The 16,246-nt window shown below is 52.1% G+C and overlaps 1 protein-coding gene and 1 long non-coding RNA gene across 8 annotated transcripts in view; one reads left to right on the top strand and one right to left on the bottom strand.

The window, feature by feature from the left end:
• Window positions 1–3,189: 3,189 nt before the first annotated feature.
• LOC135418558 (uncharacterized) lies at window positions 3,190–6,085 on the bottom strand. Its single transcript, XR_010432519.1, has 2 exons — window positions 5,857–6,085; window positions 3,190–3,767 (listed from the first exon to the last, which is right to left on the bottom strand). It is a non-coding gene; the product is annotated as an uncharacterized LOC135418558 (long non-coding RNA).
• A 1,175-nt stretch (window positions 6,086–7,260) lies between these two features.
• Window positions 7,261–16,246, top strand: part of LRRC7 (leucine rich repeat containing 7) — a 120,872-nt gene continuing 111,886 nt past the window's right edge. For 2 of the 7 annotated variants that reach the window (XM_064664874.1, XM_064664877.1), the window contains exon 1: window positions 10,215–11,554. In XM_064664874.1, coding sequence (XP_064520944.1) covers window positions 11,395–11,554 — 160 coding nt within the window. In that variant the 5' untranslated portion in view covers window positions 10,215–11,394. Of the gene's footprint in view, window positions 7,357–9,916; window positions 11,555–16,246 lie in introns of those variants that run through there. The other 5 variants (XM_064664875.1, XR_010432760.1, XM_064664879.1 and 2 more) reach the window with 5 other exon arrangements.

Raw genomic sequence — 16,246 nt, 5'->3', positions numbered from 1 at the left:
CACCCTCCTTCCTTGGGTGATCTGCCTCCACTCCAATGTCCCTTTGGAAAGAAATCATAGAATCATGGAAATTACAGACTGGTTTAGATTGGAAGGGACCTTAAAGACCACCCAGTTCCACTCCCTGCCATGGGCAGGGACACCTTTCACTATCCCAGATTGCTCCAAGCCCCATCCAACCTGGCCTTGAACACTTCCAGGGATGGGGCAGCCCTGTGCCAGGGCCTCACCACTCTCACAGGAAAGGATTTCTTCCCAATATCCTATCTGAACCTACCCTTCTTCAGCTTAAAGCAAATATATTTCTAGGAGTATCCAAACCTCCTAAAGTGCCTTCCTGAGCATCTGATTTGGGAAACAGCTTTTCCAAGCCACGTGGATTTGAGAACACTGCCCATTCATCCCGCTGCCTGAGCCCTGTCCGGCCCCAGAGCTGCACTGGGACGGTCGTGGCCGCCTCCTGCCCATGGGATCTCTCCTCATCAAAAATATCAGGATGAATAGGATTAGTTGTTTTGGATCAACCCCTGTGGCCCATCCACTGAAGGTCATGAAATTTTATTCACTTCCCTGGGCTTTGAAGCGGCAGCGGATTTCCCTCCGCCCAGGTCTAGTGATCAGTATTGATTCTTGAGGATACAGCAGGTAAACTCATGGAAATCCCTCGGGAACATGAATGTGCTTGGCCAAAGGAGAGCCCGGGGCCAATAAACAACTGGGCTTTCTGCTCACAGGTTGTCCCTGAAGCCTTGTGCCACCATCACCTATCCTTGTGGTTTTAATCTATTTCCATAAGGAATAAGGTATGCCAAAATGCCAAAAATCCATGGATTGGTGGCCGATGAAATGCCAAACCAAGGCTCAGGGGTTTGGTAACCACAAAACCGTTCACTGTATGTACATTCCATTGCCACGGATCTTTCTCCTGCTGCAAAATGATCATCACAAGAAAGTCATAAAGCAGAATGGAGATGGCTGGTTTATTTTTGAGATCTCCCAGTGATGCTGCTGTGGGAGCCCTGCCAGGCTGCAGCTGCTGCCAGCTCCTGTGCCCTGCCCATGGAGGGGCCCTGGCAGCGCCGTGTCCTGCAGGACATGGAACCTGAGCATGGCAACTCCTCAAAAATCAGTGCAGAGGGAAAAGCAGGGTGAGGTACCAACATCCAGAACCACAGGAATGATTTAGAGCAGTTTTGGTAGCTGTCAGAAAAACAGGTGTTTAAAAAGAAAATGATGAAAGGTGAGTTATGGGAAGAGTCCCGAGGGGGAAAACTGCAGTTTCCCAGGACATTTAAAGCCAGAGGGACCATAACAGACAGAGGATAAAGCTGGATCACCTGATAGATGGTTTACATTGCTCATGTCTGTGAGGTTTGTGTTGGCTATTAGGAAAAGGCTCTTCCCCCAGAGGGTGGTTGGGCACTGAACAGGCTCCCCAGGGCAGTGGTCACAGCACCAAGGCTGACAGAGCTCAAGGAGTGTTTGGATGATCCTCTGGGGCACGTGGTGTGACTCTTGGGGATGGTACCATGAAGGGCTGAGGACTGGACTTGATGATCCTTGTGGATCCCTTCCAGCTCAGCATGTTCTGTGATTCTGTGAAATATTTGCTCTTGGACATTTCCGCACCTCATGGCCACCTCACCATCGAACTCTCCTTTGTAACATTTTTTCAGTGCAGCTTTTCTGCCTCCTCCTTACACACATGTGCTGTTTCACACACCAGCATGTGGCTGAGCATCATGGAATCCCAGAATGGGTTGAGTTAGGAGGGACCTTAAAACTGCTTTAGTTCCTTAAAGACCCATCGAATCCATTACCAGGTCCTGGCTTGTGCACAGCACAAACCCCCAGCATCCCCGAGAAGAGCACAGCCCTGTCTCCCCTGCCATGGCCACATCAGTTCATACCTGCCACAGGATTATAATTTATCACTAGTTTTTCCTGACCCTTGGGGTTGGCAGCACTCCATGACCAGGAGCCTGTCTATGGTGGGGCAGCAGCTGCCAGAGGTCTCGGCCCTCCCCCCTTCATCTCAACGCCTGTATTTTAATTTTAGAGATAGAAAGAATTCAAGTATCTTAAAGGTCAGAGAGATATGAAACAGGGAATAAACACAGCCTGTTTCTGGGAGGATATAATGGAGCACATGGAGAGTATTTGTTCGTGCTGCAGTGTCTGCAATGTATTTTTGACACACGTTGCTGCAGAGTGCAGCCCACTGCAGCAAAGGAGGGAAGGCGAATTTCCTTCCCTCTGCGCTCGGTGGAGAGCACCGTGTGTGTGCTTTGATGAGAGGGACTGCAAAAATGTAATAGCCAACAACTTTGCCAGCACTGACAGAAAACACTGGTGGGGAGCCTCTGCATCAAAGCAATTCTAATTTCCCCACGCCAGCAGCGGAGTTAGGAATGACCTTCATCTGCTCTTCATTCGGGCGGCTCTGACAGGGAAAGTCATGCATGAATTGTGGTGAATTCAGATGAAATTATGTGTTTGAGAGACAGCTGGGATTGGGTTCGAAGCAGATATTTAAATACTTCTTTTACTGGATAGACCTAGAGAGCTCAGCTTCTCCAGGGAGGAATTTAAATAGGAGAGGAGGTTTCTGTGCACCACCAGAACATCAGATTTTTGGGAGCAGGAAACATGGCTGGGAGGAAACAAAATGGAAGGGAGAGGATTAGGGATTCATCTGACAATGGTCCTGACCCCTGGGCCCAGCACTGAACATCCCAGTGGCCTTCATGTGTCACGTGTGGTATTCACAGAATCATGGAATCCCAGACTGGTGTGGGTTGAAAGGGACCATAAAGCTCATCTCATTCCAGCCCCTGCCATGGGCAGGGACACCTTCCACTATCCCAGGTTGCTCCAAGCCCTGTCCAACCTGGCCTTGGACAACTTCCAGGGATGGGGCAGCCACAGCTTCTCTGGGCAACTGCCAGGGCCTCACCACCCTCACAGGGAAGGATTTATTCCCAACACCTCATTTAAACCAGCACATGGAATCCTGGAATTGTTCGGCTTTAAAAAGACCTCAAACCTCATCTTGTTCCACCCCCTTGCCATGGGCAGGGACACCTTCCGCTAGACTACAGGCTACATCCTGGAGGAGGAGATCAGGCTTGTCCCAGCTCCTCTCCTGGATTCTTTTGTCTTTCTGATGAGCAAGGCAAGAGTGAGCAGTTTAAGGTCTCTGGTGGTTATATTTTATAACAGGTTTTTAAAGTGCTTCCAGATGATATAGATTAAATAATTTCACTATTAACTAGCAGAAATAAGTTGTTCCATTTTGAAGAAGGGTTATAACTTTTGATGCCCATGTCAAATACTCCAGAAAAATTAACTTTTTCCCAATATACTTTCCATTCTTTGACGCACAACAGGCCCCAGGGATGCAAATATCCCAAGTTATTCCAGAGAGTTCTCCAGCCCCTCAGTGATGATTGTCCTGTGTTTCTTCTCCATTTTTAACATCAGCCCTTGCCAAAGTCTCCTGTAAACCATGAGCTTCTCCAACTCTCAGAGTTCACTGTGAGGAAGGAAAGCTCACAAGGCGTGGGCACATCCTCTGATGGAAGAACTCTTCATGTCTTCTGATGGAAGAGCTCCAGCAATATCTCATAGATAATGACAATTATCAATCAGCCACACACTGGAGATGAGGAGGGAAGGTGGTACCAGGGACTTTTTGGGGTTCCATGAAGATTTTTCTTCCTTCCAGTCCTAGTTTTTCACCTCTCTTCATGGTCTTCTAAATTCTGCTACAATGAGGAGGGTGGAAAGGACAGTTAGGTGAAATGACCAGCTGCTTCTCCTGACTATCACTGCACTTTGTGGCCAGTTTTTTCATGCACAGAGATCTCAGACTCTTTTCCTTCAAAATGCTGGACAGAGGGAAGGCCAGGAGCGGGGTGTCAGTGGTGGTGGCAGTGGTGGTGACAGTGGCAGGGCAGTGATGTGCTGACTCTTGACCTGGGCAGGGATGTTCCCACCCTTTCCATTCCACAGAGTCCTAGAAGAGTTTGGGTAGGAAGGGACCTTAAGGATCATCTTGTTACAATCCCAGTCCTGTCTCTACCCTCTTAGTTTTGCTTTTCACCTCCAACCCTCCCAAGGAGAAGGCTCATTATTGATCATTCACATTGTTTCCAAAGTCATTGATCTTCCTGCCCTGAACTGACGGGTTCCCTCATTCCCCACCTGGAGACACCGTCACCCTCTCCCAGCACCCAGCTGGACTCTCAGTTACCATCCCCTGTGCCCTACTTAGAGGATGACCTAAAAATCAGCCTCTGTCTATAACACCACAGCCATGACTCATCTGCTCTTCTCAATCTTACAATTAAAGCCTCCAGAAATGGGGATTGTCATTGTCTGGGAATATATCAAGTAGCACTTGAGAAGACCTAGTAAAACCAGAGGGGGGAAAAATATATTGGGAATTCTACAGGGAACATTTTTGAAGCTGTGTAGCTCCACCATTTATTAAATAGAGGGATCTGTGTCCTTAAAACTGTTCCTTCTCTATATATTCCAGACTTTTAAAATAAAAATAAATTTATTTCAAGGTTATCAGTCTGAAGCATGTGATGCTTGGATTTGCCCCATGATCTTCCCAGCTGGTGTGAGTCGCACAGACACTTCTGAGCCTAAACTTGCAGAACCCCCTTAGGGAACACGTCCAGCTTTCCTGTGAAATTTGCTGAAGGAATTTCATGATTTTGAAACTTTCCTTAGCCAGGCCTACAAATGGCTAGAACACAGCACAGAGGGTGTTGTTTATGTGGGCATATCAGTGGAAATACTGAAGTCCATGTGGTGAAGCCCAGGTTAAGGACTTGTTCGACTGGTCAACTTGAGTTTTGCATTGAGCAGCATTCAGGGATGTGCCTGGGATCCACATTTTTTCAGGGAGTGAGTATTCTGGCCTGCCCTTTGTTTGCTTTGGTTTTCCTGTTTCCACTGAAGTCAGTGAAACCACTATGAAAGTGGTGTAAGACAAAGGGAACTGGAGTTTTAAGTCCCATGTGCCCCAGCCTTCCCCTTTCCAGGCCCTGGCCTGGGGGTTTTTTGTCCCCCAAGAAGGTTCCCAGCTCCCCCATGGCACAGCTCTGTGTTTCTCCCACTCCACACTTTCCTGGGGAGCAAGGTCTGCCTGTAAGGACTTGACTCATCCAGAGTTTTTCAAGTTGCAAGTCTTAGTGCCCTGCAAAACCTTGGAGATGTTTATCAGGAACATACATGAAGGGAGAAGAACTCCCTGTGACAAAAAAGGCATATTTCATGCTACAGTGGATCTCCTGGGAGACAAATTTCCATCTACTGACTCCTAGAAGCTGCCCCTGCCATGCCAGTGCTCCTTGCCAATGGCAATTTCCCATCTCCAGGGGGCCCAGCCCCCAACACAAACATTCCTTGGGCAGCACCAGTTCTACGTGCAACTGCCTGTAACAGCAAGGACTTCTCCTTGCTTTTGATGTTTCTACTGAAAAATATTTGATGTCCTGGTCACTCCCTGCTGGAGGCCCCAAGGGTGCCAGAGGTGGGTGCTGTGCCAGGAGCTGGTGGGGCTGTGGGTGCCGCTGGTCGCGGCGCTGGACAGGGAGAGGCTGACATTGGACACCCCTCCATGTCATCCCTGAAATCACAGAATCCCAGACTGGTTTGGGTGGGAGAGACCTTAAAGCTCATTCAGTCCCACCCCTTCCACTAGACCAGGTTTCTTCAAGTCCTGTTCAACCTGGCCTTGGAGACTTCCAGGCATGGGGTGGCCACACCTTCTCTGGACAACATCAGAACATAGAATGCCCACTTCAAGCACTACAGAAATGTTGGTGAAGCAAAACTTGCCTGGGCCAAATTTCAGTTCCCACTTGGAGATGGTGAGAGTGGGAGAGTCTGGGAGTGTCCCCAGCACTGGTGTTCCTGCACCAGTGATGGGAAGAGGTCACATCTCTGCTCAGGGATTAGCCATGTGGAACAGGGCTGGAGAACTCACTGCTGGCATAAACCCGTCTGTGATCCTCTTCCAGCTCCTGCTAAATGCTTTCCATCTCTGCTGCCAGGCAGATTCCACAGTGCTGGAAGAGCGAGGTGATGACCTTACTCAGCACAGAGCTGTAAAGTCACCGTGTCACAGAGGAAGTCACATGGCATTGGCACGGTCTGCCCAGGGCTGCGTGTGGCAGTAGCTGCCCCAGCCAGCCCAGCTCTGCACGGGGAAGGGTGAACAGTGAATGGGACACGGTGGGGCCAGAGCTGAGGGATTGCTGTGTTTGGAGACAAAGAGTGGGAACCAAGGAACTGAGCAGCACCAGCACCTGCTGCTGCAGCAGCTGCTCTGTGGAACACCAGGAGAAGCTGCAGGAACCCAATATTGTGGGCAGTGATCTAGTGGAAGGTGTCCCTGCCCATGGCAGGGGGTGGAACGAGATGAGCTTTAAGGTCCCTTTCCAAACCATTGTGTGTTTCTGTGAAGCCCCGGGAGGTCATCAGCATCACCCTCAGGTCACACACAAACGCCAAGGTGGGCTGACGGGAGTGGGGCCGGACAGCCCCGCACGTGTCCCGCTCTCTCTCGCAGTGGGTGATGGAGGGAGGCAGGACAGCCTCACCCAAGGGCAGGATGACCTGCGAGGTGTTCCTCATCACCCACGAGGTTTTGTCCTGTGGCCTGCGACACCCCAAGCCCTCGGGGGGGGGACGCTGAGCTGTCATCGTCGCTTCCCCGCTCCCGGGAGGCTGCGAACCCCTTCCCGCTGCCCGGCTCCGCACTTCGGCCAAAGTGCGGGAAATGGCTCCTGCCTGGGGAAAAAGGACGGACACGGCGTGCGGGGGCTCTCAGACAGCGGGGCTTCGGGGGCTTCCCCCCTCCTCGCAGCGCGGGGCTGCTGCGGCCCCGCCGGGGATGCTCCGGCCGCGGAGCGCTCCGTCGGGGGGGGACGGGCGGGGCTGGGCGGCACCGCGTGCGCGCATCGCCTCGCACCGCTCAACACCGCACGGCACCGCTCCGCGCAGCATCGCCCCGCACAGCATCGCCCCGCACAGCATCGCCCCGCTCCGCACCGCCCGCGGGGGGGGCACGGCCGCGTCCCGCCCCCCGCACCGCCCCTGCGCCGCCGCGGAGCGCAGCGCGGGCGCGCAGCGGGACCGGACCCGCCCCGCCGCCGCCGCCGCCGCTTTGTGTCTGGGCGCCGCCCGCGGAGGCGGAGGCGGGCCCGGCCCTGGGCTCCGCGGCGCGGCGGGGCGGGCGGCGGGACGGCCGCGGGCAGCCCCCGGCGGCGCCCCCGCAGCGTCCGCGCCCCCGCACCGCGGCTCGGCCGCGCATGGACGCGCGCTCCCGCCTGCACCGTGAGTACCGCGGGGCCGGGGGGGCTCGGGATCCCCCCCAGGGATGCCCGTGACAGGGATGCCCGTGCCGCACACCCACCGGTGCGCGGGGCTGGCGGGGAGCGAGGGGCGCGGGGCGGGAGCGCCGGGCGCGGCGGAGCCTCTGCCGAGGACAAAGGAGCGACAGGAGCGGGAGCGGGGGCGGTGCGGGGCTCCCGGGGCTCCCCCGGCGCGCTCTGGGCACGGACCGTGCGGTGCCGCCGCCTGCGCGCAGCCCCCGCACCCCGGGGACGTTTCGGGCGCGTCTCCGCGGGCGTTCCCGTAAATCTGCTTGGAACGGCGATCGGGCTCAGCACAGCTCCTGGAATATTCTGCGCCCGTTCCAGCGCCGGTGCCACCCTCCCGAGGCACCGGCGGTGCTGGAGATGCCTCCGAGCAGGGACAGCGCTGCCTTCCCCGGTCCCGCGTGGCTTTGGTGCCGTGCCCCTCTGCCAGCACGATCCCACAGCCTGGCCGCTTTGGAGAAGGCCAGCTGAAGGGTGCTGAAGTTGGTTGCCCAGGATTAGGGGAACCATGGGGCCATGAGAACCAGCGCATCCCTGTTCTGGGGGATTTGGGAGAACCTGGGCAGGGGGCTGGGCCATGGGGGCTCAGGGCCTGCATCCCCCCCCGGACCTATCTCCGTGTCTGCCGAGGGGACCGAGGAACCGGCTGGGTTTCCTTGTTATTCCTGGGAGGCTGGACCAGGAATGGTCACGCCTGTGAGAACCCTGGTGAAAGTTCCTTGATTTTTGGAAAACAGAAATGATCCGTATGGATCTTTTTGCTGTTTCTGTCACTCCAGTGAAATCCCTTCATTTTGCTCTTGTACATCTGTGATTTTCAGCCCAAAACTCCGGCCACGTGCCATTCACGGTTTTTACCTGAGGTGTTCTGAGTTATCATAATCCTTAGGGACAGGTGAAATACAAAGCATTTTCCTCATCATTCCATGACAAGAGAAGTGACTTAATGTGTTGGATTTTGCTGTTCCGCATCTGCTCACTCAGCTCCTCTTGGAGGATGGATCCTTGCCATGGCAACCTCCACGGCACAGATTGCAGCCACTTTGGGAAGTAGTAGGACTTGGTAAAGAAATAGGAACAGCTGATCTCAGAACCCCCAGAATTAGGGATAAATTGTACATCTTGGAAAGTGTGGCCTCTTTTTGGGAATATTCACATTGCTTCAGTTCATAGGTGTGGGGGTGGGAAGGGAATCGGCCTTTGAGGAGGTCATGGATCTTTCTTTTCATGCAGCTGCAGTGAAAGGAGGGTTCTTCATTTTCCAAACAATATTAATGACTGTGGTTTATGTCAAAGCCATATTAAACTAATGATCTTATAATGAAATAACTCGACGTGTCATGTCAGCTTGGTGCCTCTGTGATCTTCACCCTTTGCCTGGATTTGATCTGTAAAACTTTTCCTTTGATAAACTGGCATTTTTTAATTATCTCACAGAGGAGGGGCTTCCCTGTGTCTTCAGTTATACAAATCTTGTGAAATGCTTAAAAAAAGGGGGTTACATTACACCAATTTTGGCAGTTGCTGGAGTGACAGGAGCCATTCCTGAGTGCCTGATAGATTGGAGCAGGCTCAGGGAGCTGCAGCTCGGAAGCAAACGCTGGGCTGGAGGCGGCTGCTCGGTCACGGCTCCACTGGTGGGAGTCCCTGGGAAGGAGGAGCAGTGCCTGGCCAGCAGCAAATTTCCCATCCTTGGGCCTGCAGTAATTTATAAATGCTTCTTAAAAAATTCATTAAAAATTTCTTGAAGTTGTAGCTGCTTACAAATAGGATTTTAAAAGGGAGGTTGCCCATTGTCTCTGGAATATTTCAAGGAAGCAGCGTGTGCGCTGTTAGAGCCACCAAACTTCGGATTAAAGAGGAATTAATTGTCCCTGAGGTACTTGCAGCTGTACAAGGCTTTGCTGTGAGCGTCGATTTTAAAGCAGAGATGCAAAAGCAGGGATGCAAAATACGGCAGAGCTTTGGGATTCATCCCAGAGCCAGGGAACAGGGATGGACCCACCTCAGAGCTGCTGCCCAGGCAGGGCAGGCTGTGGCTGTGTGGTGGCAGCTCCAGAGCTCCCCAAAGTCCCCTTGAGCACCCCAGAACCCCATGGCCACTGAGTCACCCCTGGCTCACACCATCCCCAGTGCCATCACCCAACCACTGTGGTGCTGTCGGAGTCTCAGCTGGGAGGGGCTGGGATCGGGGATAGGAAAAGGGATTGATGTGCAGCAAGGGTTTCCTAGTGCTTCAGAAATAGTGAATTTTACCCTCCTGGACATTCAGCTCCCACCCCAACTCCCTTGACCTGCTGGAGGGTGGTGGGGAGTGAAGGCTCCATCTCTGGAGCTGCAGGAGCCCCAGCTGTGTCTGGAACAGCCAGTCCTGGGTACCTTGGGCAGGGCTGGTGACCTGGGAGTCAAACCTTCTGGAAGTGGGTGTAGGAGGAACTGCTCACCTTTGGCAAAGGGGTGTGAATCCATCAGAGTGATCATCAGCACTTTGAAAATCCGCTGGGACACCAGCTTGGTGTGTGGGAACCCACACCCACCACCCTGCAAATTGTCCCAGAAACAACCAGTGCCTCTCTATAATCCAAATTAATGATCTTGGTGGATCTAAGCCGAGCACCTCGATGTTGTACCAAGCCCTATTTAAAGATTTGTAAGAGCCACCATGGCTTTCAAATGGCTTGGTTTTCATCTCAGCTCTCTCTAATTTTAGCGTGGTTTCTGGAGGCTTTAATTTGCCGGCACGGCAGATTGCATCAAATCCTGGGACGAGCCTTGCAGAACTGAGCTTTTTCTCAGAGCTTTTTTTTTTTTTTCCTCGGGAATGCAGCAATTTGTTGATGGCAGAGAAATCCTTCATGTGTTACTGGGCAGAGCCACCCCTTTTGGTGTGACCTACGGAGAAGTTATGGAAGAACGGAAGGTGGAGGGATGTGATGGACGGGAGGAGGGATGGCTGGAAGGAGCTGGGAATCGGGCTAGAGAGGTCTGACAGCCCAGGGGAGAGGCTGCCGCTGGCAGGACTGTGGCTAAGTGAGAAATTAGGGAAGTAAAGGAGCGTTAAATCCCAGTGCTCTGGGAAGGGGGAGCAAATACCATGTTAATGGATCAAGTTATGGTGAATAAAGAAGAAAGGAAGCTGTAAGCTCAAGAAGGCTTTTTTTCTTATAAGGAGGAGAACACTCTTCATCCTTTAGTTCACTTGTATCCAGAGTGAATGACTTTATAGCTACAGGAGTTTAAGCTTATTGGAGGAAAACGCCTTTTGTTTGCCTTTTTTTTTTCACAACTATTTTGCTGGGGAAAGGATTTGCAAATGAGAGTTGGAGCAAAGAAAATCTGCGGAGAGCAAGTTTAACCATTTCTGAGCATAGGAGCTGGTGGCCAGTGGGCAGAACTGGTTTGAATCTGTCCAGGAGAGCAGCACCGTTTGTCCAGATGCAGCAGTCGGGATGTGGGAACAAAACAGTGGGACTGTGAGTGCTGTGCATGTTCCCATGGATGGGAAACCAACACTTGGCTTTGTGGGATGTCAATTGTCTGTCACTGCTCTGCTTTCAAGGGTGTTTGAGATGTAAAGACATCCTTGTGAGATCTTTGCTGCTTGGTGTGTTGCTGGAGTTGGGTGCCTGGGAGCTCTGGCTCGGACTATAAATAGAACAATGGATGGAGCAATTTGGCAGGTATAAAATGCGGAATTAAGGAGCGTTGTGACAAACACACACACCTGGGTGAGCTCGGGAGCTGACGCTGTGTGAGGGGCCGGGCAGAGCATCCCATCTGCTCCCTGCCACCGGAGTCACGGAGCTGCTGCTCCACATCCCGCAGAGAGCTGCCCTGGAGTGGAATTTAAAGCTTTGCTTGCCTTGGATTGGTTTGGACTTGGATTGGTTTTCACCTGCTGACTTTAAAGTCCCACTTCATCGGTGACCTTTTTTTTTTTGCACTTTTTCAATTTTTGCTGCGGTCACCGCAGAGAAGCTTGTGGAAGGAAGGGATGGCGTGGCACGACAAAGGTGGCATTCCAGAGGCTGTTCTGAGAGGACCCCGCTACCGAAATGGATTTACCCCCACGCTGGGTTACAGCAGGAGCTCTGTGCGGGGCCGGCGACGGCGCTGCCTGGCCCTGCTGCGGCGCATGACCCGCATCTGCAGAGGTGCTGGACTGGGCTGGGTGGGAGGGGATCAAACCTGGTGGGAGCTGAGCTGTGGGGCTGTTGGCAGGGGGACCTTGGTGGCTGTGGTGGCCGAGGAGCCAAGCTGTGGCTGGCAGAGCTCCTCTCCTGCAGCCCCAGGAGCTCTGTCTCCATCTCTTCTCAGGTCAAACCCCACCTGTCCCTCCTATTCTCAGCGTCTCTTGCATCACTTTATTCTCCAATATGTAAAAATCAGCTCCATTCAGACACCATATGTTCTATTTTTAATGTCACGTTCCATCTCTTCACTGTTGCCCTCCTCAGTGTTGACCTTTGAAGAGTTTTTGGGGCAGAGGCTCCCCACCCCTTGTAGAGGCTTTGGGAGATGTTTATTGTTCTCGTTGCTCCTGACAGAAGGGCAGTTTGGTGGGCTGGACAGGAGGGAATGGTTAGGGAGCGATGGCTGGAGGCTGTGGGTGGAAGGGATGAGGCTGAGGAAGGGGACACTTCACCCCAGTGGAAGGTGCTCTGGGTACCTGGTGGGCAGCTTGGCTTCATAATTAGCATGAAATGCACTAATGGAGGTGCTGGAGTGGGGTTGGAATCTCATTGCACCTTGTGTTTGGCTCTGCCTCGGGTATCTGATCCCCTGATCACACTGGGGTGTGTGTGCGGCGTCCCCACCTTGAGGCAACGCTGAAGCTCTTGCTGTTGTTACAATAAATATTCTTACATTTTCAAGCCTGAGCACTAAATTGGTGGCTTTCAGCAGTTCTCTAATTATGTGAGACATTTTTTGTTCTTAACAAATGGTTCTTATTCTTGCCAGCACTTCAGCCCGGTGTTCTAGGACTGTGGGTGTCAGGGAACAGAACATATTTCTGTGTCTGTGAATATGATCCCACACGTTGTCTTAAGTGGGAAAATGTTCACAGCCCTTATATGGTGAGGGATTTTTTTTTCCCTAAATCCATCAGAGCTCTCTCCTGCAGTAATAACGCAGTTTGATCTTCCTGGTGCTCTGTGGGATGGGGATGGATTAGGAACCAGAAATACGAAATGGGCTTTCTTCTTTTCCTGGCAAAAGTATCCTGTGGTGTGACCTGCTCTGCCTCATAAACCATTCAGGAACTGGTTCTAGAAGTGGTTGATGATTTTCAATATCTAGTCAACATAGAACTGCTAAGCTGATAGGTTCCTGGGAGCAGCCAGGGTGCTGTGTCTCCTGGTGTTATGCGTCTCTTCTGCATTTTCCCTGTGAGTTCCCACACTCCTTGTTGTGCTCAGCTGTGTCGGCAGCAGCGTTGCAGTCTCCTGGCCCTGCAGGCAGCCAAGGACTGCAGAAAAAGCTGAGATGTCTGTGTGCCATGGCACAGTGACATGTGCCACAGTGATGTGCTGCGCTCTCCTGTCCTGTGCCAGAGGTATCTTGGTGTGTCACACAAGTGAGATTTGGGGAATACATGAGTTAGAGAGTGTCCAAAGGAGGGACATGAAGACGGGGAAGGCTCTGAGGGGAAGCCGTGTGAGGAGCAGCTGAGGGCACTTGGTCTGTTCAGCTGGAGGAGACTGAGGGGAGACCTCATTGCAGTTACAACTTCCTTGGGAGGGGAAAAGGAGGGGCAGGCTCTGATCTGTGTTCTGTGGGGACCAGGGACAAGACCCCAGGGAATGGCCTGAAGTTGTGTCAAGGCAGGTTTAGGTTGAATTTCAGAAAAAGATTCTCCCCCCAGAGGGTGGTTGGGCACTGAACAGGCTCCCCAGGGCAGTGGTCACAGCACCAAGGCTGCCAGAGCTCCAGGAGTGTTTGGATGATCCTCTGGGCCACCTGGCATGACTCTTGGGAATGGTCCTGTGCAGGGCTGAGGGTTGGACTTGATGATCCTTGTAGGTCCCTTCCACCTCAGCAGATTCTGCGATTCTCTCGTGGCACAGTGACGTGTTCCCTCGTGCTGTGCTGTGCTCTCCAGTCCTGTGCCAGAGGTATCTTTCCACATCATGCAGTGACATTTGGGGAATACATGAGTTACCTAAGCACCTCATGGTGTCCTGAAGACATGTTGGTGAGAGACTGGTTACAGACTCATGAACACATGAAGCAAAGAGTGAAGAGCTCTTTTTACCCTCCATTGGTATTATTCCATACTCATTTTTGCATTAGATATTCCTGCGCAGTGGCATAACGCCCCCAAACCCTCTTGGTTTGTAAGAGGAAGGCTTTGGTCATGTATAAGAGGAGGAGGAGGAGGAGGTGTGAGGCTCTGTCCATGGTGCTTGCTGTGAAAGCTGGAGGCAGAGGGGAGGATGGACAGACTGCAGTGGAGCTGCTGTGGTCGCCCAGTATGTGTTATGGTGCCATCAGCATTGGGAGGCCCCTGGATGGAGGAATGTGTTGGTGCCCAGCCTGTGGGGTCACCCAGCCTGGAGAGCCACCACCTCAAAGGAGGAGCACCCAGCTAAGGGGACAGTAGTGGCATGAGCATGGATGCTGTTATCCATGGGTGACCAGTGTTACAGAACTATAGAATGAGTGGGGTTGGAAGGGTCCTCTGGAGATCATCCAGTCTACCCTCCCCTGATAAAGGAAGTTCACCCAGAGCAGGTTGCACAGGAACCCACCCAGGTGGGATTTAAATATCTCCAGAGAAGGAGACTCCATGGCCTCCCTGGGAAGCCTGTTCAGTGCTCTGGCACCCTCACAGTAAAGAAGTTTTTCCTTATATTCATGTGGAACTTCCTGTGTTCCAGTTTGTGCCCATTGCCTCTTGCCCCATTGCTGGGCACCCCCGAGCAGAGCCTGGTCCATCCTCTGACTCCTCCCTGCAGACACTGACAGACATGGATGAGGTCCCCTCTCAGTGTCTCCTCTTGAGGCTGAACAGCCCCAGCTCCCTCAGCCTTTCCTTGTAAGGGAGATGCTCCAGTCCCCTCATCATCTCTGCAGCCTCTGCTGGACCTGCTCCAGGAGCTCCATGTCCCCCCTGTCCTGAGGAACTCAGAACTGGACACAGCACTGCAGATGTGTCTCACAGGGCTGAGCACAGGGACAGGATCCCCTCCCTGACCTTCTGGCAATGCTCTTCCTGATGCCCCCCAAGATCCCATTGACCTCCTTGCTCCCTTGGATACGCTGCTGGTCATGGATAGCTTGTTGTCCACCAGAACCCCCAGGTCCTCCTCCACTAGGGATTCCTTCCTGATGTGCCATTTTGGGGAGCAATGGTCTGCATAAATCTTGAGAACAGACCCCATTACTACATGTGTATTTGTATAGGAATTTTTCTTGGGACCATAAAATGCAGTTTTCTTTATTTGTTGTCCCATGGTTGCAGATGCTGCAGTGTTTTTTTCTAAGGGATTTTTTTCCCTACTAAAGCCATTTTTCAGGATTCCAGCAGAAGTATCCATGCAAGAGGCCACACTAAAAACTGTCACTGAGATGCTTGCCTGTGTGAGCACATCAGCTCTCCAACCTGGGCACAGAAACTCCTTAAAGCCAGGATTTCTGGGCATTTTCCAAGGCTGTCTGTGCCTTCATCCTGCCAGGGAAAGGCACTCTTTTAATGGGTTGTCATTACCACTGCTCAGTGATCATTTCCATTCTTAACAGCAACAATATGGTAACTTGGACAAGCTAAAAATTGAGCTTCAGGACCTGCCAATCAGAGGTCTTTAATCAGAGCTGCTATTTTTGGGGAGACAGATTTAGCATAAATAGGTGTGATGCAAAGTGTCGGACTCTATTTAGTCCTTGTCCAAGACATCTTCCTTTTGGAATGGTGACTTTGTATAAAATTCATCACCAAGGTCACTCTGCATCCATGGGGATGGCCGGGAAAAAACAGACACAAAGTAGCTGAATAATTTGTTTTCTTCCTCAGTTTTTCTTTAATATAAGTCCTTTTGTGTGAAATACAACAAAGAAAATATTTTCCAGGACGGTGAAGTGCTGAACCTTCTTGTGGGGGGTATTTTTGGTGCAGTAACTTAGAGTTGTTAATTGCTGGCAGATTCCTGCCCGTGGAGCTCAGTGGGATTCCCTGGGCTGTTGATGGGTTTGGAGCTGGTCCACCACTGTCTGTAGAAACACTGAGCTCCACAGCTCTATTCTGAGTACGGTACTTTAACGCACTCCTGAGATTTCTTTATTCCCTCACACAGTGTTTGGGTTTGGTGGTGATTTTCCCACCTTCCAATGTGACATACTGTGTCTCAGCAGAAAGACTCCTTTGTTGTCATCTTTGTTCTTCACCCTGATGTCCCCCAGCCCCTCCACCTCCTCAGGCACTTCTAGGAACCAAACTAGGACAGGGATAAGGAGACTGGTATTCCAGGCAGGTGGTGGAGTCCCCATCCCTGGAGGTGCCCAAGGAACAGCTGGATGTGGCACTCAGTGCTCTGAGCTGGGTGACAAGGTGGGGATTGGGCACAGGTTGGACTTGATGGTCTGGAAGGGCTTTTCTAACCTCAAGGATTCTGTGGTTCTGTGATTCTGTTTCTCAGGACTTGCATCTCCTCTGTGCAGCTCCTACAACTGGGAAATCATCCACAGAGTTGGTGAAAGCAGAAAAGACTCCATCATTGTGAGCTGTCAGATTAGCCTGGGATTGGGTAAATCTTACTTACTCCTGCTAGATTTGACCCTGACTGGTCACCCCAAACTCCTTATGAGTTATGTGGTCACTTAGAGAAAAGCAGAGGTGGGATTGGTGC

The sequence above is a fragment of the Pseudopipra pipra genome, chromosome 9, assembly GCF_036250125.1.
Source record: "Pseudopipra pipra isolate bDixPip1 chromosome 9, bDixPip1.hap1, whole genome shotgun sequence".
In the NCBI taxonomy this organism is placed as follows: Eukaryota; Metazoa; Chordata; class Aves; order Passeriformes; family Pipridae; genus Pseudopipra; species Pseudopipra pipra.
Note: the sequence above shows the minus strand (reverse complement) of the source record. Positions and strands in the feature narration are given on the sequence as shown.